The sequence below is a fragment of the Rhea americana genome, unplaced genomic scaffold, assembly GCF_003343005.1.
Source record: "Rhea americana isolate MKP2758 unplaced genomic scaffold, rheAme1 scaffold_136, whole genome shotgun sequence".
Classification (NCBI taxonomy): Eukaryota; Metazoa; Chordata; class Aves; order Rheiformes; family Rheidae; genus Rhea; species Rhea americana.
The window spans coordinates 2,575,181-2,603,156 of NW_028185439.1; the positions used below are offsets into that span (position 1 = coordinate 2,575,181).

The 27,976-nt window shown below is 45.6% G+C and overlaps 1 protein-coding gene across 3 annotated transcripts in view; it reads left to right on the forward strand.

Annotated features, from left to right (window-relative positions):
- The first annotated feature begins 2,870 nt into the window (after nucleotides 1-2,870).
- DMAP1 (DNA methyltransferase 1 associated protein 1) overlaps nucleotides 2,871-27,976 on the forward strand; it is a 36,137-nt gene continuing 11,031 nt past the window's right edge. For 2 of the 3 annotated variants that reach the window (XM_085298235.1, XM_085298234.1), the window contains exons 1-8: nucleotides 2,952-3,052; nucleotides 3,354-3,496; nucleotides 6,743-6,834; nucleotides 7,632-7,827; nucleotides 12,176-12,334; nucleotides 13,605-13,772; nucleotides 14,489-14,674; nucleotides 17,746-17,817. In XM_085298235.1, the coding sequence (XP_085154361.1) occupies nucleotides 3,395-3,496; nucleotides 6,743-6,834; nucleotides 7,632-7,827; nucleotides 12,176-12,334; nucleotides 13,605-13,772; nucleotides 14,489-14,674; nucleotides 17,746-17,817 (975 nt within the window). In that variant the 5' untranslated portion in view covers nucleotides 2,952-3,052; nucleotides 3,354-3,394. Of the gene's footprint in view, nucleotides 3,053-3,353; nucleotides 3,497-6,742; nucleotides 6,835-7,631; nucleotides 7,828-12,175; nucleotides 12,335-13,604; nucleotides 13,773-14,488; nucleotides 14,675-17,745; nucleotides 17,818-27,976 lie in introns of all 3 variants that reach the window. The other variant, XM_085298233.1, reaches the window with a different exon arrangement.

Consider the following 27,976-nt stretch of genomic DNA (forward strand, 5'->3'; position numbering starts at 1 on the left):
GCTGGGGAAGTTGGGCTAAGTGCAGCATCCAGGGCCTGACCACCCCCCACCTCTGTTTTTTTGTTAGGTTGAAAAGCTGCTACCACAGGGAGCGAAGCTCAAAATGCTCCTCAAAATGCTCCGCCGACTTGGTTTATTGAGGAGGAGTGACTCAGTCGCAGTCCCCTGTACCGGGGACAAAGCTTGGGGCTGAGTCTCCCTTGGATCTAGAGAGCAAAGCAGAGCAAAAGGGCAAGGCTGGAAGCTGGGCTTGAGCAATTCAGGCCTAAAAGCAGGGGATACAATCAAAGCCCGAGGCCACGGAATGGCCATCTGCCTCTGGATTTTGAATCGGGATCTGTTGTGTTTCCTAAAAGTGCTGTTTAACTTCTTCATGAACAACCCGCGAACGGCCTGCGAGCGAGGGGCGGTGAAGAGAGAAGTGCTCTTGCTCTGCTGTTACCAAGCTCTTCAGCGTGAGCCGAGCTGTGAAGAGCCGGGGAAGGGACGGCGTCAGGTTACCCCGTAAAGCAGGGGATGAGGCAGTGCCAGCGGATGCAAAGGGAGGCAGCGCTGGGGAAGGCAGCCCGGCCTCGGCAGCTGGCCTCGGGGGGGACGGGGTCACCAGCACGGGCCAGCGAAGGCAAAGGAGCTAGTGAGGGTGCTAGAAACAATTAGGAAAGGATCGGGGAGCAAAGTAGAAACCTGCAGGACAAGCCCAGCATGCCCCATCTGGGGTGTCATGTGCAGGAGCAGTTGTGCTGTCTTGGGGAGCTGGGGAATCGCAGCAACGCTGGGAGGAAAGGCTTGTGGGCACGGGGAGCCTGCAAGGGCTGTCCTGGGAGAGAGACGGCCAAGGCCCCMTGGGCACCTGGGCAGCAGCCTGTTGCGGTGAAGGTCCGGGAAAGGCCAAGCCCTTGTGCCACTCGCAGCGGACGGGCCCCTGCTACATGGGACGCCCGGCAGCCTGCTCCAGAGGCAGCCTCTGGCTCAGGGAGCTCCTAAAGCACAAGTTGCCAGATGTCAGGAGGGCAAGACAGCGTCCTGGGGCAGGTCACGTACACACATGCCGTCCTGACACTCTTCCCTTAGTGTCCGCTGTGTCCTTGCCTTGGTCTCTAGCCAGGCTAGAGGCATTCTGCGTGAAAAGCCGCGTGTTGACGGGGACCAGGACTAGGATGGACGTGGCGCAGCTGAGAGCAAACGGGGCAGGAGCGGAGCAACCTTGGGGCTGGCTCCGTCCTTGCCAGGGACCTTCGCTTGTGGGAAGAAGGCCTGAGATGTTAAAAGTCACCTTCTTCAGTGGCAACTGTGTGGGGTGGGACAGAAGAGGGGTCAAACGATGCCTGGGGACAACAAACGACACTCCGGGGGTGTCACCGCCGCCTGGCAGGGCACTGGCATTCCCCTCGTGGTCCCGGAGGAAGGTGCTGGCTGGGCGCCGGTGCAGAGCCGGCACAGCCGGGAAGGGCTCGCTGGCGGGTCGGGAACCACGGCAGCTCGGACGCGGCTCCCTGCTATCGGGGCTGAGGTGCAGGAGAAGGATCCCCTTTCCCGGACCCTCCGAGGCAGCCAGCGGATCCCCCCGGGGTCTGCGCGCCCTGCGCTGAGACCTCCCGCGGCAGGCGGACCCGTCAGGGACCCGCTAGGCAGCCTCGCTCCTGCCCCACGCAGCAGCTTCCCGCCCTTCCCGTCCCCCCTTTCCTCCCTTCCCGAGCGGTACGAGACAGGTCAGCGTTACTCAAGCTTTCACTGCCGACCGCCTGCAGACTCGGGCGAACGCTGCGGCTCTGGAGCACGTCGGGAGGGTTTCCCCGCCAAGCGCGAAGCCGAGAAACACGCACGCTCTTCCTAAGAACCGCGCTGGGAACCGCGGCCCGAACGTGCCAGGCGGAGCAGCACCCGCCTGGCAGCCGGCCACCCGGCACTGCCGCCGCGGCGCTGCCGCCGCCGGCTCCCGGGCGCCGAGCCTCACGCAGCCCGGCAGGTCCCCGCACGCGGGCGGAGCGCGAGGGCGCGATAACCGGGCGCCGGCGCCGAGGGAGAAGGCCGCAAAGCTCCTTACGAAGCTCGGCGCGGCGCTCRGGGCGGCCCCTGCGGTCCCGGCAGGCCGCGGAGGCGCCGGCTGCTGCCCCGCGCCCGTTGTAGCCACCCCAGGGCCGCGGCCGTCCGGCACCCCGTCTCCTGAGCCACGGCGGACCGGGATAACGCCGGGATGATGGGGGACCCACGCCGGGAGCCCCCCGGCAAGACCTCGGCGGCACCCGCAGCTCTCCATCCCTGGGGCCGCTGGTCCCGCAGCAGTGGCCCGCCGGGACAGGGGGTCTCTCCCGCACTGCGACCTCGCCCCGGGGCCGGGGCGGCTGGTGCAGGGGGAAGCCCAGGGTCACCCCGGCCCCCAGCCGCGGGACAGCCCGGGGCGGGAGCGGCCATGCTGCCATCTCCTGGCAAGGAGCAGCGTCCCGAGCCGCCGGCCCTCTCGGGGACAAGGCCCGTCCCCAGGGGGGTTGACGTACCCCACGCACCCCCGCCAGCGTGTTTCCCTCCCGCCCCGCCGCAGCTGCCGAAGCCCCCTCGGCCTGGCCCGGCTCCCCACCATTGCCAGGGCCCTGCAGGCCTGGCCGGGGCGGCACCAGCCCGAGCGGGGCGGCACGTCCACGGCCCGGGTACCTAGCACCCTGCGGCCGAGGCTCCCGGCCGCCGCGAGCTGGCGGGGGACAGGGAAGCGGGGTTCACGYGGCCCCCTCGTCCAGCCCACTCTAGTTCTCAGCCTCGGGCTGGCTAGCGAGCCTATTCCACCACTGCTATTTCGGAGCCGTTCGGGAGAGGAGGTGATGCCGGGCATGCAGGGCCCAGGGGGGATTTTGGGGTGGCGGGGCGATCTGCCGGAAGCGGGACGCGAACACGCAACCTGGGCACCCCCGCTCCCGCCGCCCTTCCGAGCTCTGGGGTGCGCTGCCCAAAAGGCTCCGGGCACTTCCGGGCGCTTCTTGGCGGGACCGGAAGTAGCGCTGCCCGGGCGAGAATCGTGGCCGCGCCGTCCGGGAGCACGGTGGCTGTGGAGCCGGTGCGGGTGAGAGCGGGACGGGGACGGGACCGGGACCGGGACCGGGACCGGGACCGGGACGGGACGGGACGGGACGGGACGGGACGGGACGGGGGCCCCGCCTCCCCACGGCGGCGCCTCGCCCGGCACATGCCCGCTCGGGGGGTCGCGGGCCGCCGCGGCGGGCAGGGCCCGGCCGGGCCCCGGGGCGGCCGCCGTTACCGGCCCTGCGGGGAGATGGGGGAGGCGGCGGGCACGTGTGTGCGGGCGGGCTCAGCCCCGGCGGGAGGGCGGCGCTGACCCCCGGTCCCGCGGTTTGCCCCGGCAGAGCCAGGCCGACGGGACGGGCACGCGCGGGCGGGCGGCGAGATGGCGACGGGCGCGGACGTGCGGGACATCCTGGAGCTGGGCGGCGTGGAGTCGGAGAACACGGGCACCATCAACAAGAAGGACATCATCAACTCAGATAAGGTAACGCGCGGCGCTTTAAGGACCTCGAGCTCATTTTCTAGGCGCTTGCTGGCTGTGGATACGACGTTTTTTGGAAAAAAAAAAAGATGGAATAAAGTGCATTTTGGCCACAGTCCATTTTGGGGCTCCTCAGGACTGTCTGGAAATATGTGCAAGGCCTTATTCCCAGGCTCCYCCTCTTCTTAGTTACATGTGGCATGGCATTTTGGGCACTATTTAAGCTGGAGCTGTGTGAGTGGTGCCCTAAGAGCTAGGCTTGACCCCGGTATGGTTTCATCAGGCTCTGAAATTTGCCATGTTGTGGGAAAGTGGGAAACTTGTTTACAATTCTAGCCTGAAAGGCGATAGAAGTAATGYAGTGCAGTCTTATTTTTGCAGACAAAAATACTGTGTGACATGGCCAAATGGTAAATGTTTTCAAACCTTCCTCTTGTGGGGAAGTTGTGTGTCTGGGACGTGGGAGAGCTGAGAGAGACAAGTGAGTGACCCCTGTTAAGGACATGTGCTGTTATGTGATGCACCTGTGATACACTGCTGTATGTTACTTGTTTCTGTATCTTAAAGTCAGACAAGATTTTAGCAGTCCCTTGCTTTGCCAGGTGTGGTGAAAGTTAATTCTTATCTAGTTACAAGACACAGAGATGCTTGGAAACGAGAGGAAGAGATGAATTCCCTAAAAGCTCTCTGTTACAGACACCGCAGGGATTTGAAGTGAAGCCTGCATATTGGTGAATTACTGCATCCCTGAAAGCACTTCCTGTCTTTGCCTGTCTCCACTGAAATGTTTGTTTTTTTTCAAGGAAAATGTAGTGGTTTGATGTCTTACGGGGAATAGAAAGCATAGTGTAACTAGTGTAACCAAAAACTGGTGAGCATCAGTAACTTAAAGGTTGAAGTGTTGAAATCCCCAGTTATCAGCTGTTTTGATGGGAAGCGTGTGTTCAGTGAGCAGCTCATAGGCTGGCTTCAGCTTGTGCTGTTGTGCTACTGACTGCTCAGAGTTGTGAGTTCTTTGATTTAGATGCGTTTGTGTGTTAGTTAGTAGGGGCATGAAGAGATACTGATGAAGGTCAATCTTTCTCTTGAAAGACAGAATAAGACGAGTTTCTCCTTAAATGTACCTGTCTAATGCAAAGAGAGAAGGAGAGATGCGATGAGAGTTTTAGGGGAGGAGTACAGAAAACCACTTGCAACCACGAGTGAAATAGTCTAAATTTTTACAAAGTATAGRAATTGATCCTATGATAGAAAAGGATAGCATCCATGGGAAAACTATTCCATTCTTGTTGTTGTCTGTGGTGGAAGAAGCTGGAGGCATCAGCACAGACCAGTGATCGTACTCAATGTACTCATGTTAGGGAGCGCACAGTGAACCAGCTGTCCCAAGCAGTATATCCCCATGGGTATGTGTGGTCACTGGTGCTCACAGGATGCTCCCTGTTTCGCTTCACAGACACACTGGTGAAGGAGCATACAGAGGGCAAGCTAGCCTTGTTTTGAATGAAGAATGATAATTTCTTAAAACTAAAAGTCAGGGCAAGGTGATAAAACCAAAAATTACTGAGTTAGTGCAATAGAAATATTTCTTTAGAAAGTGGGAGGGGAAATATGTTAGAAAAATCAATAGTAGATATATGTCTTAAAGTTAGAAAAGGGAAGACATCAGTTTCACTTATCTGAAAAAACTTAAAGGAGGAAAATAATATGTATAGCTAGAAGAATTAAAAATGAAGAGGGAATTTTTTAAATGTGTACCAGGATGGGAAAAAAATCATAGCAAAAGTATAAGCCATTACCATGTGGAGAGACCAGAATTACTAATAACAATGCAGAATTTGCTCAAGAAATAGTTCTGTTTGGAATTAGAAAAGGAACAGACTGATGTATTTAAATCACATGAGAACGATGAAGTGCTTTCCAGTCCATTAGTGACTGAGAATGTTAAAGGGAAAAATTAGTGGGCATAAAAACATTTAAATCAACTGGACTGGGTAATTTGTACTCAGCTCCTAAAAGAGCTGGCTGAAGTGATCTCTGGCCTGCTGATACTACCTTTCAATAAATCTTGGAACTTTGGGGGAATTCCAGAAGTCAGTATTCAAACAGGGTGTCATGGTGACCTGTGGATAACTGCCTTGGTTGGCCTTACATCGCTCCGGAGCAAAGTGATGGACAAGGTAGGAGAATGGTATTTGATTAGGAGTGAAAAGGTGCTCATATAATGAATGTCTGTTAGGATGGTTTTATGGAAAATAGTTGTAGTCCAAGCTGATACAGGTTTTATGGGATTTTGAATTTGCTTGATGAAGGTAACTGTGCAGATTTAATACGATACAGTGCTAAATTTACTATTGCAAAATGTTTTGATTTAAAGTAGGTAGCGATATGGTAAATAAGCAATTATARGTAGTGACACAGTAAATAATTACAAAGATGGTATAATTAAGCTAAATTGGAATGCCCTGGACTAATCAGTAAGCTCAGCTTGTTCAAATAAAATGTACCTTAATAATGCAGTTCTTAATATATCTATCTGAATTTGTTTACTTTAAAGTCATACATGCGGTATGAGAAAAGGTGGAATGTGTCTTAGAAATGACCAACTCCAATAAGGATTTAAGGACTAGATTGAGTTATTAGTCTGCCCTAAACAAACCCTACTTTTAACATTTCAAAGCTAATATGAAGAAGCTATAGCAAAAAATCCTTTGGTATATAAATGGGAGACCTGCAGCAGGGGGAGGTTTTACTTTTGTGGGTGATACTGATAATTTTGATATGGAACTACTGTATGAGCAGTGCTATCTTCACTTGATCACTGGTAAAAACTGGAATTGCTGCAGAACAGGGTGGCAGAAACTAAGAGGGTGGGAAGACATTCCTTGCTGTCTTCTCCATAAGGTAGAGAGATCACTTATTATGCATTAGTATCTTCAGGTAGAGACAGTATTTACCTAGTGAAGAAAGACTTAGTGAGTAATAGCTGAAGCCAGATTTTGAACTTGGATACTAAGTGCATGTGTTTAACAATGAAGTTTCCGCAGTGATGAGTGCTACCACTGTAAGTGGGCTTGCTCAGTTTTTTGATGTCTTCCACTTAGAATGAGTACTTCCCTGGAGAAATCCAAGGCACTTAAAAACAGATGAACAGATAAAATGAAAAACATCACAGGGCACCAGGTCATATAACTTATGTTCCCTCAGAAATTGCCATTTATGAATCCAAAATTAAATCTTTTATTTCAGAAAAAATCCAAGAAATCTTCAGAGACGTTGACGTTTAAGAGGCCGGAGGGAATGCACCGAGAAGTTTATGCACTCCTCTACTCTGACAAAAAGTAAGATCTTATGGTCATCTGTGCAGGTTGTGGCGTAGCCTGAGTTTTTGGCAGCGSCGCAGCATCCCACTTGAAATCATGGACCATCTTGCTTCCCAAACTTATTTCTCTTTGTGCTTGGCCCCCTTTTGTGCCTTTCAGGGTATACTCTTTCTCTGGTCTGAATTTGAGGGATTTTGTCTGCATGTGAGATGAGATAGGTACAAGCACAACAGGGGAAGTGACTGTGGGAAAGGCGTGTTTTTTATCCTTCCATATCTAATTCTCTCTTATGCACAATTGGGAATAACATCTGCTTTTATTTCTGCAAAAAGAATTCTGCTGCAACTTGTATTTAGCTTGCAATGGACTGTGCCCATGCACCAGAGGTCTCTTTTATTGCCTCCTTTCCAGATATTTCTTCCTTTCAGACCCATCCATGGTATCTGTTCTGTCCTCTGATGCGTATAACTCTGCGTTTATGTATAGTGAATCTTATTTCTCTGACAGTATGTAATGGTCTCCTCATCCTTTTTACCTCTGTGGGTTTGGTTCTCCTTTGGAGTACATCAGAGATGATTTAGAGGAGTTTGGAGCTGTTGTATGACTCAAGACTAAAGTGTCATGGAGGAGCTGAGCATATTAGTCTTTCACTCTGGGAAGTTCAAAATCTAGAATAAAGTTTAAAATCAGCTTACCCCCCCCCCCCCCCGCTAATTGTCAGGGTGACCAAGCCTACTCTGAGTCTGAAACCTCTCTGTTTTTTTTTTCTGGGTTGCTTCATACTCCTGTTCAGCCAGTGCTTTTCTCTACTGCAGGGATGCACCTCCACTGCTACCAAGTGATACAACTCAGGGTTATCGAACAGTCAAAGCAAAACTGGGGTCCAAGAAAGTTCGCCCTTGGAAATGGATGCCCTTTACCAACCCAGCAAGAAAAGATGGAGCCATGTTCTACCACTGGAGGAGAGCAGCAGAGGAAGGGAAAGACTACCCTTTTGCCAGGTTCAATAAAGTAAGTGGAAGTGCTTTCAAACAACAACATATATATAGCAATGGGAAACTAGCCTTTGGTCAGCTTCTTGACTGCCTAGACAGGAGACTCTTTCTTTCAACTCAGATAAAGCTAAGTTAGATTTGGCGGTTACATTTTAAATTGCAGCATGACTTGCAGCCGTATGACCTCAGATTGTGATGTCTCTAATCCTTCAAGCTAAATGGTCTCAGTATGTGGTTGGTGCTTGCCAGAGCACCTCCATTTTTCAGGGGTGTTGTGAGCAGCAGGCACTGTTCCATCATATTCAGTTCCTAACCAACATCCTCTCCCTGATTACAGGCTCTGGGTGGTAAAAGATATTTTATTCTAAGTAAGACTTTAAAGTCAGAGGTCTTGTTATCTTGCCCAGTATGAAAAGCTTCACTTGAAGCTCCTTGGCCGAAAAGCTGGCTTGCAGCCTCTTGGCCAAATTCCAGCCCAGATGCTGAATTACATTGCATTCCTTGTGAAATTGCCCTTGTGGTAATGGTGTGGTGTGGTACCCTGTTCTTTGCATCTTAAATTGTCACAATGTGTTGTAGTCTCTGCTATCTTTTGTCCCATATATATCTACTTTGAGTGGTTAGTGCTTTCATGTGTATGCGCAAAGGAAACTATATCAACATTTATATTTTAAAGTCAAGACCTCAGAAGTTAGGAGGGAGCAGAGTTAGGGTGCCTCTGAAATCTAATTTAACTCCCTTCAAGATGCAAACTTGTGTTTTTTTTTTAAAAAAAAAAAAAAAAGTGTGTGGTCATGTAATTCCACAAAAGCTCTGCTTTTGTGTAACTGTATACAGCATTTTAACTCACAGAGCCCTAGCAGAATCTGGTGTCCTGCAGAGTTAAGTTGTCGTTTGACCTTGTATGTTAGACGTTCAAGCTCTGACTGATACTTTCCATCTTGTTGGGACACTGGTAAGAACCTTCTGTGATATCTCTTCTCAGATATCTGGGGTGGAAGTCTGGAGCATGACTCACTTAGTCAAGGCACCTGCCTAGTTACTTGTTCAAGGGAAACTTTGGAAATATAATTGTCTTTGAGACTTTATTGCTGTAACAGTTTTTGGCCAAGTTCAACCAAGTTTATCAGAGTGGGCCACACATGGGTGTTGTAATTATACAGTTCTTGTTTCCCAAACTTTATCATGTACCGTGAATTGATGGGGAAAACAGTCGTAGCAAGGCTGCAGCCTTTAGATTAGTGGTATAGACCTCTGCCATCTGCAGAGCGCATGCACAATTACTTAATAGTAAGAGCAGGTTGTTACCTTTGGTGTGGATCAGTGCTTGAGGGGTAGAAGGCACTGACAAGGAGTTTCACAGATATTTGCTAATGTCAGAGGAATTTTAGTTATTTTTCCAGACACCTCTGCTGATTCCTCCTCCCATGGTTGATACTTCTGCCCATTTATCCCCCTGCCTCTCCTTGGCACGAGACCATTTTCCTGTATAGTTTGTCCCACTGTTCACACAAGCTCTTTAACACAACTCCTGCATCATTGCTCAATTGCTCTGTCTTCCCTCTGTGCTCCCAGTTTTCCAGCCAGATCCTCACCCTTCACTGTGAAATCTGAAAGAAAAACCTGGGTTTCACGGTGTACACTGACCTTTTACCCAGGGTAAGAACATACGAGTGTAAGAGCACTTCACTGGTGTCAGAGCAAAGGCCTGTTTCAGCCAGTATCCTGGTTTTAAAGTATCATTATTAAAGAATTAAGACAGGAGTATGAGAATGGAGTAAATGTAGAACATTTCTTGGCAGCTTCCGACAGTCTTTGGCATAGGGATTTCTTAACCCGGAGTTTGTGTTTAAGTGTCCTTGATAGGCGCCTTCAGTGCAGTAAGGCCCAGCTGCTTTACGAACGTCCCGTTGCAATGAGTTCTGCAGGTGAATTCTGCACTGTGTGGAAAGGTGCTTTCTTGTATTCATTTTAAAACTGCTGCCTGGGCATTTCATTTGATGCCTCTTGAGTTCCTGTGTTGCAAGACATAGTAAATCGTCCTTGCTGTGTGCTGCATTTTCTGTAATTTGACATAATCTGCCCTTCTGTACCTTTGGTCAGCTGTGTTCCTGAATATCGTTTCTTTTGAAATGAGTGGACTGGGAGCACACGTTTCAGTTGTAGAAGCATGGTGGATTTACACATTGACTGTGTGTCTTTTCTGATCATTTTTACTGTTCAGGTTGTCTTTTCACAACTGTTCAGCATTGTGCTGATGTTTTCATGAACTATCTTTTGGCTCCAGGATCTTTCCTGAGCAGTTTTAGCTAATTTAATGCCTCTCACTGTGTGAGTTAGTGGTGTGCATATAGAACTGAGAGGGGTTTTCTGGGCTGCTGCTTTCTCTTCTCAGCTCTTTCAGGCACTGCACCATCTAGTCCTATTCATAAACTGATCAAGTTCCATCTGAAAAGCAGTTGGGTTTTCCTGCGTCCATACTTTTTAGGAAGCTGTTCCAGACTGTCTCTGCTCTGTTTCTCATTTCCAGGTTAAGTTTTCCATGTTAAATTGGCATTTCTTTGCAAGCAAATTTCTTTGTCCTTATTTCAGTTGTTCTTCTCTTCCTGTGGGYGTTCTTTCCTCTCCATCTAACACATATGAAGCCTGGAGTCAGATTCCCTTTCTGACTTCCTTTGCTAGGCTCCTTTCTCTCCAATGTGCTGAGAGAAGACAAACTGCCCACCCCATTACTCATCCCAGTTGCTCTTCTCTGTACTTGTTCCCATTTTAGTTCATCTTTCCTGAACATGGGTCAGTGGACTTATAGTTGGTATTCTTGGCAAGATCTCAATGTAACTGAAACCTGGCCAGTTTCTGCTGGAAATCCCTTTGTGAAGTTTATATTTTCATTTTCATGACTGTCATGTTTGAACTCTTAGTCGTCCTGTGGTTGGCTCACGTTTCCCACCTGATGAGTTCCCACCTTCTGACAGAGGTTCTTGTTTCTAGCTCTCATGCACTACTGAATCTATTCCCTTTTCTGCTACTCCAGTCTTTGAGGTGTTTCATACAGTGCAAAATTAAATATTGGGTTGCATGGCCACAAGAAAAGCTTACATGACTTCTGCAGACATTTGAACTAACTCATGATCTTAGGGCATCTAATAGGATAGCTTTTCTGCTGGTGGAGATACTTCTTGAATGTAGAGGTGCAGTGTATCCCCAAGTGGTAAGTTTCATCCTTATGTTTCCTTGTCTAGGTGATGGGAGAAAGGCAGTAGATCTAAGGAGACTGTAATTTGGAGGCTCAGAGACAATCCTTTGGGCTGTGTGGGGTTGGTGAGGATTCTAACTTCCCTGATGTAGGGCTTGGGAGAGTATGGAGGTGTTGAAGGGTGTGTGCTATTCACACAAGATGTTTCCTTGTGGAGGTGGGAACTCATAAGACAGTAAATCTTGTGTGCAAGGGGTAGTGGTGGGGGTAAGGGAGGAAAGCACAAACTTGTTTACGCTTCTGTATTGCTATATACTAGGACTTCTCCTAATACAGTGAACATTTCTGYCATTCCCTTAATATTTGTGTCACACTAGTGTTTAGGGTAGAGCCCTTTTAGAGCAGTTCCAAACAGCAGCATGATTTTAGCCTTTTAGGCACCTGGGAACTTGGAGTTGGACTGTCATTCAGTCCTTTGGCTTTGTTGGGGAAGGGGTGAATGAGGAAGGGAAGGGCAAAATTGTTTTCCAGGTTTGTTGCCCTCAGCTGTACTGCACTCAGTCGTTCATATCTTCATGTTTGGTGCAGACAGTGCTGTGAAAGGAAAGTGGGTTTTGTAGCAGACTTTCTGCTTTGCTAAAGGCTAGGGATCRCCTTTTGCCTGTCCCATTCCTTCCAGGCAAATGAGCATGTCCCAACCCAAACAGAGTCAACTGTCAGAGCAGTTGATGTCAGGTAATGGTGATGCTGTATGGGAGGAATGGAAGGAGGCTGGTAGAACCTTGGTTTTGCTTTCAGGTTAGCCTGATAGTTTTGAAAACCTTTTGTTAGGATATGGGCTGATGGCCTGTGTCTACTATTTGCTGCTGATATCTAAGATTAGCAGAGCTCTGAGGAGAAGGCAGTAGTTCCCAATAAGCTCCTCAGAACACCACATTAGCAGCTTTAAGATCACAAGTTGCTCCCTATCAAGGCTTCTGCCTGGTCTGTCACGCTCCCTATCAGTTCCTATTCCTCAAGGTCCTGGCAGTGCCTCCCTGATCCTTTGCTTCCTCCTGTCAGTGCCCTGCTCTTGCTTTTGACTCTAGTTCTCTAACCACCAACTAGCAGTGGCTGAGGAAGGGCAGCACTGTAAGAGAGCTCCCATGCTTTTCTCTTCCCTGCATAGACAGTGCAGGTACCTGTCTACTCGGAGCAGGAATATCAGATGTATCTACATGACGATGCATGGACCAAAGCTGAGACAGACCACCTCTTTGACCTGGCTCGGCGTTTTGACCTGCGCTTTGTGGTGATTCATGACCGCTATGATCACCAGCAGTTCAAGGTGAGTCCCAAGGGCCAAGGTGCTGCTAACAACCTGCTACTATGGCACATGCAGGGCTTGCTACACTGCAAAGAGCAAATTACCCTTTATATCAACTTAATTAGGGGAAAATAATGAATTATTGGCAGCAAGGAATATTGAATTTCCAGCACAGGGCATTGCTGCTTGCTTTGTTTATAATTAAATCCACCGTGACTTGCGCTCATTCCCTGTTGCATTTTATTAGAAAGTTAGAAGGCTTGTTCCTGCCAGGAGAACAGCTCATCATCCTCTAAGGGGAAGGCAGTTGAGAATTTTGTTTAACTGAGCAGGGTAGGTGTGAGGACTCCTAGGTTCTAGACTAGGTCCTTGGAGATGGATCTTCTAATGGTTTTGGGGGGATTGGGCTCCTGGGTTTTTTCCTGATGCTGCTCCTCATTTGTGATCTAACCTGATGCAGGTTTCTATCATCTGTTCTATGAAGCAGTGACCATCAGTAGTCAGAAAATGCAACTCTCGTGGCAGGATCTTAAATCTCAACTGACCACTGGTTCCCTGCTCCCTGGTGACATAGGGGAATGATGTGCCTCCCATAGAATAGCTCCAAAGGCTGGAGGCTTTTGTTGCCCTTTGAAATCTCTGATGAAGGGAAGGTAGCAAAGTAGAATAATGAGTGCCTAGCTGGGAAGCCCAAACACTTTCAGTGCCTGTAGTAAGGAAACACAGCTCAGACTCTGTGGCAGCATCGTGCAATGATGGGCAGATACTCCTGCAATGAGTTGTTGCAGCTAATACCTTCTTGATCATGGGTTAAATGGTTGTTCTCAGGAGCAGCTCAGAGACAGCCTCCGGCTTGTGTGTCACAGTCTTGTGGTTAAATCCTAACTTCTCAGCAGAAAGCTCAGATCCTGCTCTTTGCTTTGAGAATGGCTTTCTTGTGCATGCTGACTATATGAAGCTGCCATCCCCGTCTGCCCAAGCCAGCCCTTGCAAGTGAGAGGACTGTGATGTGATGGCAATAGCTCTGGTTTTCAGGGTCTTTGAGCAGTTGATAAATAAGGTGTTGTCCCACTGTCATCTTAGATGGAGAAGCTGAAGGGGAGAGAAGGGGACTCCTTTCAGGTAGCCCTCTGATCCCACAAGCCTGGCAAGGCTCCCTGCTGATCCTTCTGCCAAGCATCACATCTTATACCCAGTCTGACATTCTTCCTCCAAAGGCCCTTAGCTGGCTACTGCATGAGTTTTTAATTGACTCTTTCATGATATTGTCCTCTTGCAATGTCTTCCACAGAAAAGGTCAGTGGAGGACCTGAAGGAACGCTATTACCACATCTGTGCCAAATTGGCTAATATTCGTGCTGCTCCAGGGACAGACCTGAAAATCCCAGTCTTTGATGCTGGCCATGAGAGACGGAGGAAGGAACAACTGGAAAGACTGTACAATAGGACACCAGAGCAGGTAACTGGAGGAAGAGACCAGCACTGCTCCAACAGATTTATGATCTATATAAATATACAGGTTGAGTCAGCAGATCAATGAAATACGCTAGAGAGTAGGAAAGGGAAAAACTGGAGAAGGAAACAGCCACATGTAAACACTGCTCCTGTTTTTGTGTTCATGTCGTTTTAAGGAATACAAAAGAATACTAACTTTTCATAGCCATTGCACTTGCAACTGGTATGCCTGGGATTTTTTTTCTTTCACTCTTCTGTCTTTGTGCTTTTCGCCTCCTTGTCTAGAGGTGGGATTAGTTGCTTATGGATGTGGCTGAYGGGCAGGGGGAAATCACAGATGTTGTCATATAGTGTTCCTTTTCCAGGTGCTTTCTCTGTACTTTATTGTCCTGTTTCACGCAGAACGGCAGTTAGCAAGAAGCAAGTCAACTTCTAATAGTAGAGGTAACTAAAAGGTTGGGATTGTGAGCACGATAATTAAGCCAGGATAGAATCTAGTTACTAAGGGGCTAGTTTGTAGATTGGTATTATCATGGGTGCAGATAAGACTAGGAAGCATAATGTGCTCTGCAAGTCCGAGTCCTCTGCAGAATATCGGGCAGGGGAGCGGAAGGGCATTCCCAGGCTGGCTTAGAGCAGAGTTGCTATCACTAGATGGCCCCCTTGACTTGCTAGGTCTCCTCTAGTGCTCTGACTGCGTTTTTGTACTGTGGTCTGCAGGTGGCAGAAGAAGAATATCTCATCCAGGAGCTCCGCAAAATCGAAACTAGGAAGAAAGAAAGAGAAAAGAGAACCCAAGACCTGCAGAAACTCATCACAGCTGCTGACACCACCACTGAGCAGAGACGGGCTGAGCGCAAGGCTCCTAAGAAGAAGCTGCCACAGAAGAAGGAGACAGAGAAGCCTGTAAACACTTCTGCGTTTTTTTTCTTTTTCTTTTTCCCCTTTGTGCTCTATCTAGGTAATGTTTATTTCCTCCAGAAGTTCTGCCGGGATCAGGCTCTCAACTTCTCTTGGGGAGAGAGTGGCTGATGGCTGCCTCCTGGCAGATACATTTTCTGTTACTTTTTTGGAAGGCAGAATGGTCTGTGGCAGCACAGTCTAACACAGCTCTTCTCAGACTCCCCTGGTGTGTTATCTGTCCTCTTCCCGTTTGATAACTGCTCTTTTCAATTCCATTTTCTTTCCTTGCTCTGAGAAATGGGTTGAAATGGTGCCAGCCAGCCACTCATGCCCCATGGCAGAGAGAAGTGTTTGTCTCCTTATTTCTCTCAAGAGCATGCYGATATTGTTGTATAGTTTTTTTCCCCAAAACTTGTTGCCTTTCACCTTCTTTTCCTAGTCCAGTTTCTCTTTCCTTTCCTACTACTAGGTCACAGCAGCATCTCGCTTAGGTTGGTACATGTGCCCCTCCTGAGCCTCTGCTGTGATTAGAGCAGCCTTGCTGGGCAACTTCTATATTTGGTGGGGGAATATTACTTTTCATTTCTCCCTGAGCCAAGGTGAAGTCTAAGGAGCCCAGATAGAGATTTCAGTTCACATTTGATGTTACCTCAATTTCCCTTCCTGGAAAAAAATAGACAGTATGGACTGAACTAAATTCTGCATCTTCAGTAGAAAAGGGCTGTTAAAAAATCTTGGATGTTTCCAGCTAGTCCCTAGGAATTCCTGTCCCTGCTCATTGTAAGCACAGAGCACATGTATCATCATCTTCCCAAAGAGTCTCTGCAGAGTGAAGTAGTRAATGCTACTATTGCTTGATGAAGCATGCCCATTAGGCACTACTACCTTAAAACTTTTTTCTTTTTTCCCAAGTAATGAATATAGTAGCTCTGGGGACTTTCTGCTTCTAGCATTAATTCGCTTGAGGGCTGACCTGGTAAAGCTCACCCACTGCAGGTGTATCCTACTCTAAAGAGAACAGCTTGTTACTGCTTATAAAAAATGGTAGTGATGGAGAATGGGACTGGAAGCGTGTTGAGGATGCCAAGGTGAGGGAGTCCAGCCCTGAACGTTGCCTGTGGGCTAGTGCCTGTCTGCAGGCATGTTATGAATAGGCATGCTACTAGGGTGGGCAGAGAAGCAGTTTCTGTTGTTGCACTAGCATCATTTCAACCATGACAGAGTCCATTAGGAGTCAATTACCAACTATAGCCAGGAAATGTTAAGAAAAAAATTGCATTTTAACTAAGAATCTGAATCGGGAGCTGCATCAGCATCATTTCAACAAAGGAAAATCATTTACCAAAGAGTCAATTGAGGTTGAAGCGTTTACAGCATGTACAGGCACACAAGGCAAAAGAACCCATTTAATTGCTTATGTGCCGACTGCAGTCAGAGTTGGCTCAGCTGAGCCAGAGATCTTGATTTACCCTCGCCTCCTGTGTCAAGCTGTCCAGCAATAGCTTGGAGGGGGAAAGGTTGGGGTATCTGAGACTCAGCCTTCTTCCACAGGAAGCTGAGAGGGTTGGTTTTYGGTTGCAGTCTTCTTTATCTCCAGTAGTCCAAGTGGAGAGGCTGCATCTTACCACAGATCAAAGTGGTTCTCTGCAAGTGCATGAGCCCTGTTGATATTTAGGGAATACATTTTCCATTGTGGTCATGTTTAGAAATCTGTTCCTGTGACCTCTGTGGTTTTTTGGCTGAACACAAATAACTGAATGCCTGGCCACACAAAGCGGTTTGCAAGGCATCACCTCAAGACATACAAATAGTTGGTGCAGGTGTGAGAGTCATTGGCAGAGAACATGAGGAATTAAGTCAGTGTCCTGTAGCATCTCTTATGATCTTGGGACAACCTTTGGTTGTCTTAGCCCTGTCTGGAGTGAACAAAGAGCAAGCTACAAAGCCTCTCAGCAGAGGAATATGGGGAAAGAATGGCAAATGCTGTCCCAAAGGAATCAGGAGATTCGAGATGACTCTTCCTTTTGGAAATACATGTGACTGAGCATGCATTTTGTAGAGACTGTGGCCACTTATTAATTGAATCATGAGTATGACTGACCTGTGTAGAGGTGCCAACACCATTCAGTGCAAAGGGCCCTGCAGATAGCGCCAGTTTGTCAGTGTGGCTGCCATTCTAGTGAATTGGTCCTGCGTGCTGTGAACTTTTGAGAATGGTGAAGAGGAGAAATTTAGTCAGGTGAAGCTTTGCAGGCAGTAAAATTCCCTGGTTTAGAAAAATTGAACATCCTAACTAGTGTTTTGACATGTGTTTTCCCACTAGTTCTCTGTCCCTTGCTTTCTTTTCAGTATCGTCAGAGTGGTTTAATCATTTAAAAGTGTGCTCACTTTGTCCTTTGCTCAGCAGCACAGATTTCTAAGGGATTGCATTAATTTTTTTTCTGTGTAATTCCAGTGCTACTAGATACTCTTCTCTCTCGCAGGACAGCATTAGGCGTTTGCCTTCCTATATGCTATGCTTAAAATGTGAAGTGGGGAAGAAAGAAAACTGTCTAATGAATGGGCAAATGGCAAAATGTGTATAAATAGCAGGCCTCCCTGGAGGGGAGCAGTCCTTAGGATCTGCACATCCTCGTTAGTGGGCTCATATCGGTGCAGATCAGAGGTTTCTCAGCTCATTCCTTAGAGGGCTAGCAGTGGAAAGCATAGATTTAGGGAAGTGTTGGGCTGTTTTGATCACTGAACTGGGCCTAAGTTAGATAAGGACAATACTGTGCAAATACGTGTATGTTAGGATTAAGGCTTGTGTGGATTAGTGCAAGGATCTGTGGAGAGAAGTTCATTTAAAAACAAAAAGAAGAAGAAAAAAGCAAAAGACTTGAGCTCTCCAAAGATACTTGAACTAGAGTATTTTTCTCATTGAGTTTGCTTGGGATTTTCCTCTTTCCTCCTCTCTGACATGCGGCTGTAGCAGGTGGTTCTCTGTCACAGGAAACAGTGTTTCCCCTTCATATAGTGTCTATATCAAATTTTGTGTTTCCTCCATCAACACATCCTGTTTCGATCTCTTTCAGGCTGTTCCTGAGACTGCTGGCATCAAGTTTCCCGACTTCAAATCTGCAGGTGTCACGCTGCGGAGCCAGAGGGTAGGCTATTCTCCTCGTCCCTTGGGGCCTCTGTTAATATCTTTGTCTGCCTGTCTATCTCCTCATCCGTTCTCCTTTTATAGTTAAAGAAAGTCAAAATCTTGCCTCTAAAATAAGAAAGGAATTCCATAAATGTGGAGACTCAGAAGCCTGGAATGCCGGCTCTGTGAAAGCCAGCTCATTGCCTTGCGCAGGGGCAMCTGAACCTGCTGATGTTTGTTATTCTTGTGCCCACTATACTGTTAGACACACACAACAGGCCCAAGTGGAGCTGTCTAGGCCAAACAGAGCTTGCAGCTGAATGTAATAGGCCTCCTAGAGTGTGTGTGTTAATAGATCAGAAGGTGCCGTTAAGAACTGGATGTTCAGGTTGTGACTCTAAAAAGAGACAGACATTAAATGCATACAATTTTAAGCGTTCATCTTTCCATTATCTAACTTAAGAAAATATTTTCGAGGAAAAATCCGCATGCTCTTTTTTTTCCCCTTTATTCATATTGTCATACCCATACCCCTGAGAAATGAACTTTCTTGCTATTTTATCTGCAAGGCTTGAGGTCTGTCTTTTAGAGACTAGTTTTGGGATACTGAGTCAGTTAAACCTGCTTGTCTGGCTGAATGTTTTCAGAGGGGCTTTGATAGCAAAATCCTGTTTGCCCAGTACAAATGCATTTTTTTTCCTGGCCAAATAAAATAATCCTTAGCTGCTTTATTGCAGCGATGGTGGATAAGTAGGTGTCTTGCCGTGCACCCTCACTTGGCATAGTAATTTTCTAGATCACTTTAAAAAAATTTTTAATGGAATGTTCTTTTGATGTCAGAATAGTTTCAGATCTTATTGGGAATGCTATGGGGCTGTCAATAGCAAYGTATTGGTTTGACATACAGGTAGGTATATGTGCATTAGAGCTGGTATGCCTCAGCATTGTCACTGCTGGGGGCCCCCTTTATTAAGCAGGTGCGACCGTCTGCAGATTACTGGTGTGAGCAAGGGGTTCAGCTGTGAGGAAGTGAAAAGCCCCAGCAAGTGTTAGGCAAGACTCTGCTGCATGTGTTGAGATTTACAGAGACATGGCAGATGTGTTCTCCAGCAGTAAGATAAATAGAGTAATATATGGAGATTGATTTGGATTTTGAAAACTAATAAGTAATGGTTGATCTCTTCTATTTTTTTCCTCCTCTGAAAGAGAAGCTGAACAATAACTTGTCAGTGATGGAACCATGTGGCAAAGCCAGCAGCCTTTTTGCCTGCCAAACAGGCTAATTCAGCTCCCAGCCTTTGTGGAAAATGGGTGCTTTTTGCTTCTCCCTGTCTCTTTTTAATGCTCATGAAATGTAGCTGTAAGCTGAGGCAGGGCAGTTTGAATCAACTTTTGTCCTGCAGTATCTAAGCTGCTGAGATGACCTAGAGCTACTTCCTATGCTCTGCTTGAAACTTTTAAGGAGATCAACCCTGTTATTAGAAATGTTAGTGATCTGCAAATTTCAATAGGTTGCAAATCACTGATCTAGATGTGAAAACAATACTTTATTGGTTATATGAGCCTGTCCTAGCAAACTGATTTCATTTGTGGCCTTTAGTCAGTCACCTGGCTTCCTTATTCAAGTCTTACCTGTTTTTAAAAAGGCAGCTATCAGACTCCCTTGCTTCGCATATGGGTGATGGGGTGAATTAATTACATGAGGTCAGTAAAAGCCTTTTGAACTGGTGTGAGATGCTAAAGTGCTAAGTGATATAAAGTAGAATTAACAGTCTATGCTGATCTGAGTATTTTACTTCTGAGATTTACATGGCAAACCTACACACCAGTGATGTGGAATTGATAAGGGTGGGAGCTGGCTGGGAAGGGTGAGGGATTGGTGTGCTGTGCTGGAAACTCCTGTATTCTGGCAATATTCAGTGTAAGATGTCTTGCCCTGAGCACATTGGAAAATGATTTCTAAAGGCTTGTGACATCCTGCAGTAAGTTCTTTTGCCTGAGGACCTAAAGGGTTCCTCACCTAAAGGCTTCTATTGTCCTCTTTTATTTTGTACTTTACTACCATGCTTTACGCCTTGGTAGTTAGGTGAAGTTGGATTTTGCGCTGAGATCAGGGATTCAACCTCTGTCATGTGTGAAAAATGTACCATATCATCCCTGGAATGACAGTACTTACTCTTTGATTAGAGGGATTCTTTCTTTTTTTCTGAGGATTTGCAATTAGTCTGTTAACATGAGTTAATTTACAGAAATGAGTCTTTGAAGAAAAATTTAGCAGTCTATATTCAATTTAATTTGTTTCCAGTAGTTTTCAGAATAATAGCCCAGGCTTTCCAGTTCCCTCTGTAGTCAAAGCTTACAAAAAATCTATGCACAGGCTGAATTTGAAGACACCCCCCCCCAAATTAATGGTCACTTTACAGCCATTATTCTTCATAACTGAAAGTTTCTCCTTCAGCAGATGCTGAAGAATAATCTTCTCCAGTGAATTCCACAGACTACCGCCTTTCACAATGGTTTCAGTCACCTATTGTTCTTCATAGGGCTGTGGCCACAGGCAAAGAAGGCCACAGTCCCTGTGCCCTTGCTCGGCATGGGATTTCCCCTCTGCCTCCTGACAGCACAGATTGCAAGTTTTCACTAATGGCGATGGGAAGCTGGGCATTATGAAAAGCTTCATCGTAATTCAAGGCAGTATATTGCCTTGATGCTGCTGAGAAGAGTAGGCAGTAGCGGACGTTTTGGAAGAGAGTAACCCTTTTATGAGTTTCTTGAAAAGGAATTTTACACTATTGCCTTTGCTGTTATTAAAGTTGTGCTACGAAAATAACACAATCAGAAATATAAGTTTAATCCTAAGTGTTACTTCTAGAAAACTTCCTGTTGTACCAGATCTGCTCAATTGGGATGGCAGAAGGCCAAAGAGCTGGGGGAAATGAGAGATGACTAGGGAATTTGTACAGGGAAAAGAGAGGAAGAGACTAAAGGGAAAGCAGGGAGCTACAAGGAAAACTTTGCTGAGGATGGACGTGCCTGAAGGGAAGGAAAATTAGAGCTGTTAAAGTTGAATCTTTTCCAGGACCCAGACAAACTGGCAATACCCCACAGTTGTGATCTAGGTGTGGTGGTGTTGCTGTAGGACAGAGCTGAGTTTGTTTTGAACTCACTGCAATGTTTCCATACCGTGTCATGTTTAGCTTTCTTTTAAGCTTAACTAATTCTGTCTTTGACTTTCTTGTATTCAGAGTGCTTGGATTGGGATTCCTAAAATCTTGTCAGTGTATTTTACCTTAAAATGCTCATCTGCTCTCTCAGCCTTATGTGGGAGTTTTAAGTTACGATCATGTTAGTGCTGTTGAACTGCTGCAGCAGTCCTTTTAAAAATGATGGTGATGAATGAAAAAGGTGGGCAATTGTCCCTATTCCTGCATGTTTGAGGTATGAGTCAGTGTCCCTGCTTTGTTGTTACGCATTCTGAAACAAAGGAACTGGAAGAGAATCGATTGAGTGATGTCTCATTAGTAACAAAACAAAACTCCAAAATGAGAAGGAGTTTGCAGAGATCTCTGAATCCGCAGGATGTACTGAGGGATGCTCCAGCTCAGTTGTTCACAGCCAGCCACCTCCTGCCAGAAAAGGCTTCCAGCCAGCAACTGTCTGCCTACCGACCAGGACCTTGCAGGCAAATTACCAGTGAGAACAACTGGAAAAGAACCAGAGGAAGGAAAACTTTAAGTTCAGCTTACCATTTATTCAAATATTCACTGCCACCAGCTTTTAAATATTTACTAGCCAGCAGAGCAATTTTTTTTAGCACTAAATAATGAGTTAGAATTTACTGGGGGAGTGGAGGAGGGAATATGTGAGTGACTTTTTTTTTTAACCTTGGAGTAGGACCTGAGTGCTGAGTGCTTACATCAAGCTCTAAGATGAATGACACTCCTAGAGAAGGATGGGGTCATGTGTATGTGTTTAGACATGTTTTTTCTTTATATTTGATCTGACCCACAATTGAATGACCAGCCACACTGCCTGTTTGTTCTGCATCAGAGGCTTTTGGCTCTGTTCCTTCCCTGTCATTAATGCAAATCCAGACCTCATCAGCTGTGAACATGTGAAACATCTGTCTGTCCTCCAGTGATCAATAACATCCCTTCAGAGCTTTGGAAGCAGTTATATAAAATAACAGTTATTTTTATTTGGATGTGATGAATTTAATTACTTGGAGCAATTAATAATTTATTTGTTTTGTATTGATTGCACTCCAAGGCATCTTGGTAAGATAATCTGATGGTGATCAACACACTCTTATTAGGTAGAAAGTTTATGTTTCCCGGTCTGAACTTCTCATGGATTAGTTAGCTGAAATGTGCTTGTTGCTTCTGTTAGCAGTTTTTCAGTAGTGAAGTTGTAAATTTTGCACTCTACAAGGGAGTGGATGAGAGTAATTTCTGTGGAAAGCCTGACAGAGGTTGTGACAGAAGTGTGGAGGGAGGCTAGTATCCTCCAGAAGTCATGAACAAGTGGTGTGGGCTGGATGAAATTCATGTTGTGGCATTGCCATCTATTTGTATGTGTGCCTGTAAAGAATGAAATGAGATAGAAACATTGGCTTGTTTATTTTGAAGAGGACAGTAAGAGAATACAAAATGTAGAATGAACTAGAGAAGGTAAATCCAACGCTTCTTTTCCTCATTCTTGACTAAAATAAGGGGCAGTTAATGTTAAGTTGCTGTAAGGAAATACYTCTGTCGCTTTGTCTGTGGAACTCTGCTGTGGGGGAGCATCCAGACTGCAGCCTTYGTGGGCTTGGCTCTTAGGTATAAGGAGAGCCCTCTGGGTACAGGAATGGCATCTGAAAATAAATACGAATTCTAGAAAGGACACTTCTTCCCCAGAAACTGGTCTGCTTCTAGCTGAAGAGGGTTTTTTGGTCTGTTGATAAATTCTTAGTATCCTAAGGTAGGTGTGTTGCTACTTTTGTTGATCATCAGTTACCAAATACAGTCCATGCAGTACCAGCCCCAGAAGAGACCTTCATTCTTGATGGTCCACCACTCCTTGAATGGTTTGAGAAACTCTTACTCAGTCACCTCCATATGCCTGTAATGACACAGTCTTGAGTGTCATTCTTCAGATAATCTAATTGTAACTCAGGTGTAGCATTCTGTGTGTTACTTTATAGTCTTTTATTAGCTTAACCAATATCATGATTGGAGTGTAATTAGTGGCTTTTAAAAAAATTTTTGTACCTGTTGTGTGAGTATAATAAATTGTTTAAGGGGAAGGTAATATCATTTTTTGCTACAATTTCTTGGGTTTGTGTCTGACTTGGAAGTTTACATAATGTTCTTGTACCATGTGAAACCATGGTCACACTTCCCCTCCTAAGGCCTTCCTTGGAGCACACCCATAAACATAGCACACTCTCTTCTGTGCTCTTGATTTGTTTCAATTAGAGACAACCCAGYGGCTGCAGCTATTTCAGTTTCCTGCAGTCACCTCTACAGGTCTCAGCTTGGTTCAATACCTGCAGCGAGAGGCAGTTGTAGGATTATCTGAGATTCAACAGATCTCTTAAAGCGAAGTACTGCAGTGTCACACTGGTAATGTGCTGTTAAAATAGAATATCCTCTAGTAAAAATGTTCTGTGCAGCTCTTTCTTCTATACCATGTATTCTGCTGTTTRTTTTTTCTCTACTTTCCATAGTCCTTTTACATTTATGTTACCAGAATAGCACTATATCTACTTAAAGAGTGTTTAAGGGAAAGTAAATCTCAAAATTTGTAAATGGCAGATAGGGTTACTTCACTTGCCAGAAGATGGCTATCTTCTAGATATCAGGCAGTTCTGGCAAGGTGTGAGTTGTTCTGGTCTTAGATGTTTTATTTCTTGTTAGAGCCTGCATGTCAGATTTGGAGAAAAGTGACTCTGTCTGCAGGTCAGTAGCTGTTGGTTGTGCTGCTTCCAAATCATTCTCATTTTAGGCCATTTGTACTGGGTCGAAGCAATCTGTATTCCTTTCCTGGGAGAGAAGGTGGGAGAGCAGAAAACCTTGAAGATCTTGTTACCTGCACTGGTGAAAATGCATCATGCTGAGGTACTGACACTCCAGGGCCTTCAATTCCTTTAGAAAGTGTCCCTCAGCTTTAGCCCTTGAATTGGTGCTGTAAATGCATTAATGTTTATAGGATCAAGGAACTACTGCCCTACAACATRGCTGAGTGTTTGTACTTCTCTGGGATCTTCTGGTCTCCCTCATCCTTGACTAAACCTTTCCTAGGTATGTTCCTCTAAATCGTAAAACAGGTTTAATTTATGTGGAAAATTTTTACTAGTACAGAGTAACATTTTTGCACAAATGATTCAGGAATTTGTGAGGTGTATCTAACGTCAGTTCAAAAAAAAATTATGTAAGTTAATGTAGAAATATTTTCTTCTTAAAGTATTGGTTACTGGATCACTAAGCCACATAGATAGAGCAGACTGATGGTCATGTGCCATCCTAGAGTGACCACTGTGTGTTTAATCTGTTACATAGTATAGTAGAGATGGCACAGGAGTATGAGTAACCATTTTTTTTTTAACCTGTTCTAAATCTTACTCTGACAGATCAGCAGCACTAATATAAGATATGAACTCTGTGGCTGTAAGCCGGGACTGGGGGAATATATATATATTGAGGAAGAGAATACCTGTGCGATTTCTAACTTTTCCAACTTTTCCATATATCCATTGCAATTACACATCCAGCTTTCATTTTATCACTTAAGTTCTGACCAGTTAAGCCTTTCAAAATTCCAGAAATATGCACTTTCCTATTGAAAGAGTACTGATCTACTCAACTCACTGAAATCGAATTTCTTTCTCTCTCTCTTTTAATTCCAGAGCTTTCAGGTTAACATACTTAATATGGCTCTTTCCTTCTCTGAGTCTTACAACTCTGCAGAAGAGAAAGTTCTCTGCTCCTGCAGAGTAGAACCATGCAGCCAGGGAAAGGTTGACCACCTTTCTCTATTTTAAGCCAGACAATGCGAAAAAACATTATTCATTTGAAACTTTATCGTGCCCTCCTCRTGGAAATTCTCTAAGCAATTCAGGATTCTTAAAGATATCCATGAAGAAGGTGCCTATTGAGAAAGTTTTCATGAATTGCTGCTGAATTCATGAAGAAAGTGGTTTTCATTGTCAGTAAGCTGTATTATAATGCTGAATAGTACTACTGGTTTATAGCTCTGCGGATAAAGGTCAGAGGTATGGAGTTCTTAGGAATAATGGTTTTAGGGAGCCACATTGCTTAGGGTTAGGGAAAGGTGGGTTTGAGGGAAAGATTGTCTCCARGCTGAGTAAAAGGGAGTGAAGTGCGGAGTCAGGGAGTGTGTATGTGAAATATCTGAATAACCATTGACCAGTAATTTTTAAGAGACTGTATTTTGATGAGAGACCAAACAAGAGGCTTCAGCACCAAAGTGGCATTTTAAAAAGTTGTGAGTATGAAAAAATGGAGGATTTATGAGCAAAGTTGTAAATGGAGAGCAGATGATTTAAGCTTACCATGTAGATATAATCACATGTGGAACGTAGGTGAATCTCTCCTTGCAGATCCCACAAACCTGTCCCATTCCTAGTGCAGATCCAGTATCAATCTCTACCTGTTGAGTAGTGAAGCTGTAACACATAATAGGGCACTGTGTTGCAAGCTTTGCTATTACTTAGACTTCATTACTCTTCCAAAATATTCTAAATACRTTTACCAATAAATTTAAAAGTATTATCATACATCATTAAAATTGGATGACACACAAAGCCAWATGAACCAGCTCTATTGGGGGGAGGAGGCTTATCCTCAGTTATTTCTTATCWTGTTTGGTCATTTAATGAATTTTGCCAATTAGCAATTAATTTGCAATAGGTCTCCTAGTCATTAGTGTGAATTAGCAAGCTTTTGTTGGTGGTATGTCTGAACATAAATAAAGGCATAGAAAATCCTGTGTCATCCAGAAGCTCAAGGGTACTCAGCTGTGAGACCCTCTGTAGAAATCAAACCAGTCGGGGCCAATTCCTGTTCTCTTTCTCCCCACAATGAAAATGAGATGGATGCTCTGTTAATTTATTTAAGCCGGGTAGCCCAATTCCTGATCAGTGCCCTTTTCTCCAGGGAAGAGCAGACTGTATCAGTATTGATGTACTTTGTGCCTCTTGGGCCGAATGCTTTAATGTGCAGGCAGAGGTTGTGTTTCCCAGGATCAGGCAAAGCTTGATCTGTCTAGGCAAGCCCTCGTACTGTGGCTTCGTGATGTTGATTCACACAATTTTCTGTAGCTCTTTATTTATTTTTCTCCTGATAGATGCAGTTCATGTGTTTAATGCAGGTTGTTTATAGCAAGGACAAAGGATTGCAGTCCTTAAATCAAAAGCGATGTTGGTGTAATTATAAGCACAGGCTGGTGTAGCAAAGAGGGCTGTGGGGAGAGGTTGTCAAAAGAGAAGAGYGTCCAAAATATAGTAACCTCAAAAATCCCAGCTAATCAGTTTTCTGACTAGAGCAATCTGTTTCCTAGGTATTATTATTATATTGGGACTTAAAAGATAATAAATAACAATAATAGTCTAGTATGAGGAAGGAAAGAAAAGGGCAAATGCCATTCACCTCGAATGCTGTGGTTTCTTGCTGGAGCTCTCTGAGGAACATAGTATTCCTGAGCCTGTGTGGAGGGCTCAGTCCATGACCATGCTGAGAACATCCCAGGAGGTGAGGTGTAAGAAAGGAGACTGCATTGAGTGTTGTTTTTTTTTACTGTAGAGATTTGGCCTGCAGAAACTGCATATTGCAGCACAGTCTGCTCCATCTCAAGCCAGAGAGCTGCTTTGTGTGCTGTGTGACTGGGACTGTGGTCCCTGCAAATGGCTTCCTTCCTTCCTTCCCTCAGAAATGAGGGCAAGTGTTACAGCAGTTCTAGCACTGGTACATCTTTTTGGACTGGGCTTGAGCCCCAAAATGGGAGTGGGATTTGAGCCCCTGGTCTGAGGTTCAGAAGCTGAACCAGACCCTAGCATTGTGCCTATGCATCAATATGTTTTGGTCAGTCTTCTGCATAAGGGAGCTGTGCTCTGGTTGATGTTGTCCTGCTAAGGTCTTGAGGAGACAGCTCAGCTTTGGCAAARCAACATCTACGTAATGCTAAAACAAAGCAGGGCTTGCTGAGGCAAGCTCGGGCTTATCTGAGCCATACAGGGCACTAAGACTTCGCCCCTGCAACAAGGCAGCCCAGCTAACGGACCCTAACTAACAGATTATCAGCAGTGTTTGAGTAATAGACTGCTCATTTAGTTTTAATACATTTTGCATAGAGAGCAATCAGCCTTCATCAGTCTTAGAGATGAATTGGCTTAGCCAGCTAAATTCTAAAGATATTAGTCCGACAGCAGCCACATAAATCATAACATTTTCTTAATGATGGTAAAATTAAAATACACTCTTGCTCTGAGAAACCAATGAAGCTTTCCTATTTGCAGGCCAGATCCTCCTGCCTGAATTAAAAGGAAGCTTAATTGATGTGTTCTGTAACTAAACAAACAACCCTACTCCTCCTGAGCATTTCTAGTGTTCCTTTCTTTGTAGTTAGATTAATTTGTACTGCCTCTCCCTGCCCTRTCCTCCAATCTTCAGGAGCATCAGTGAAGACTTTTGCTCTGTATTCATTTGTTGACCAGATTCCTACTGAACAAGAGCAGGGCATACACAATATCACAGCTGAAGGCTTTGCCAGAGTAATTATTTGTGCTGCTACTAGTTTCTTGAGCTACTGGAAGCCCCCTAAGGGAAAAGCTTGTGCTCTTCCCCTAACCACCAAACCAAGATATTGCTGAGGTTATATGGTGCTAGCTCCTCCGAGCTGTCCACCTAGCCTAACCAAGCATGATTGCCTCTGATTTCTTGTCCTTTTTTCCTGAATTCAACTTGAAGTCCAGCATGCTTTTGCCAGCAGATGCTTGGCAGAGAGGAATCCCATCTTTAGCTGGAAAGATCATAATGTGTTTGGGTATTGGGGACAAGAGTGAAAACAGATTCTTAGGAGCTCTAGTAATCGTGGAAGTATTGTCTGTCTAGAGGTCTTCAGTGAAGAGTTGTGGTTCCATGATGTTGGCACTCTGCTTTTTTTTTTTTTTTTTTTTT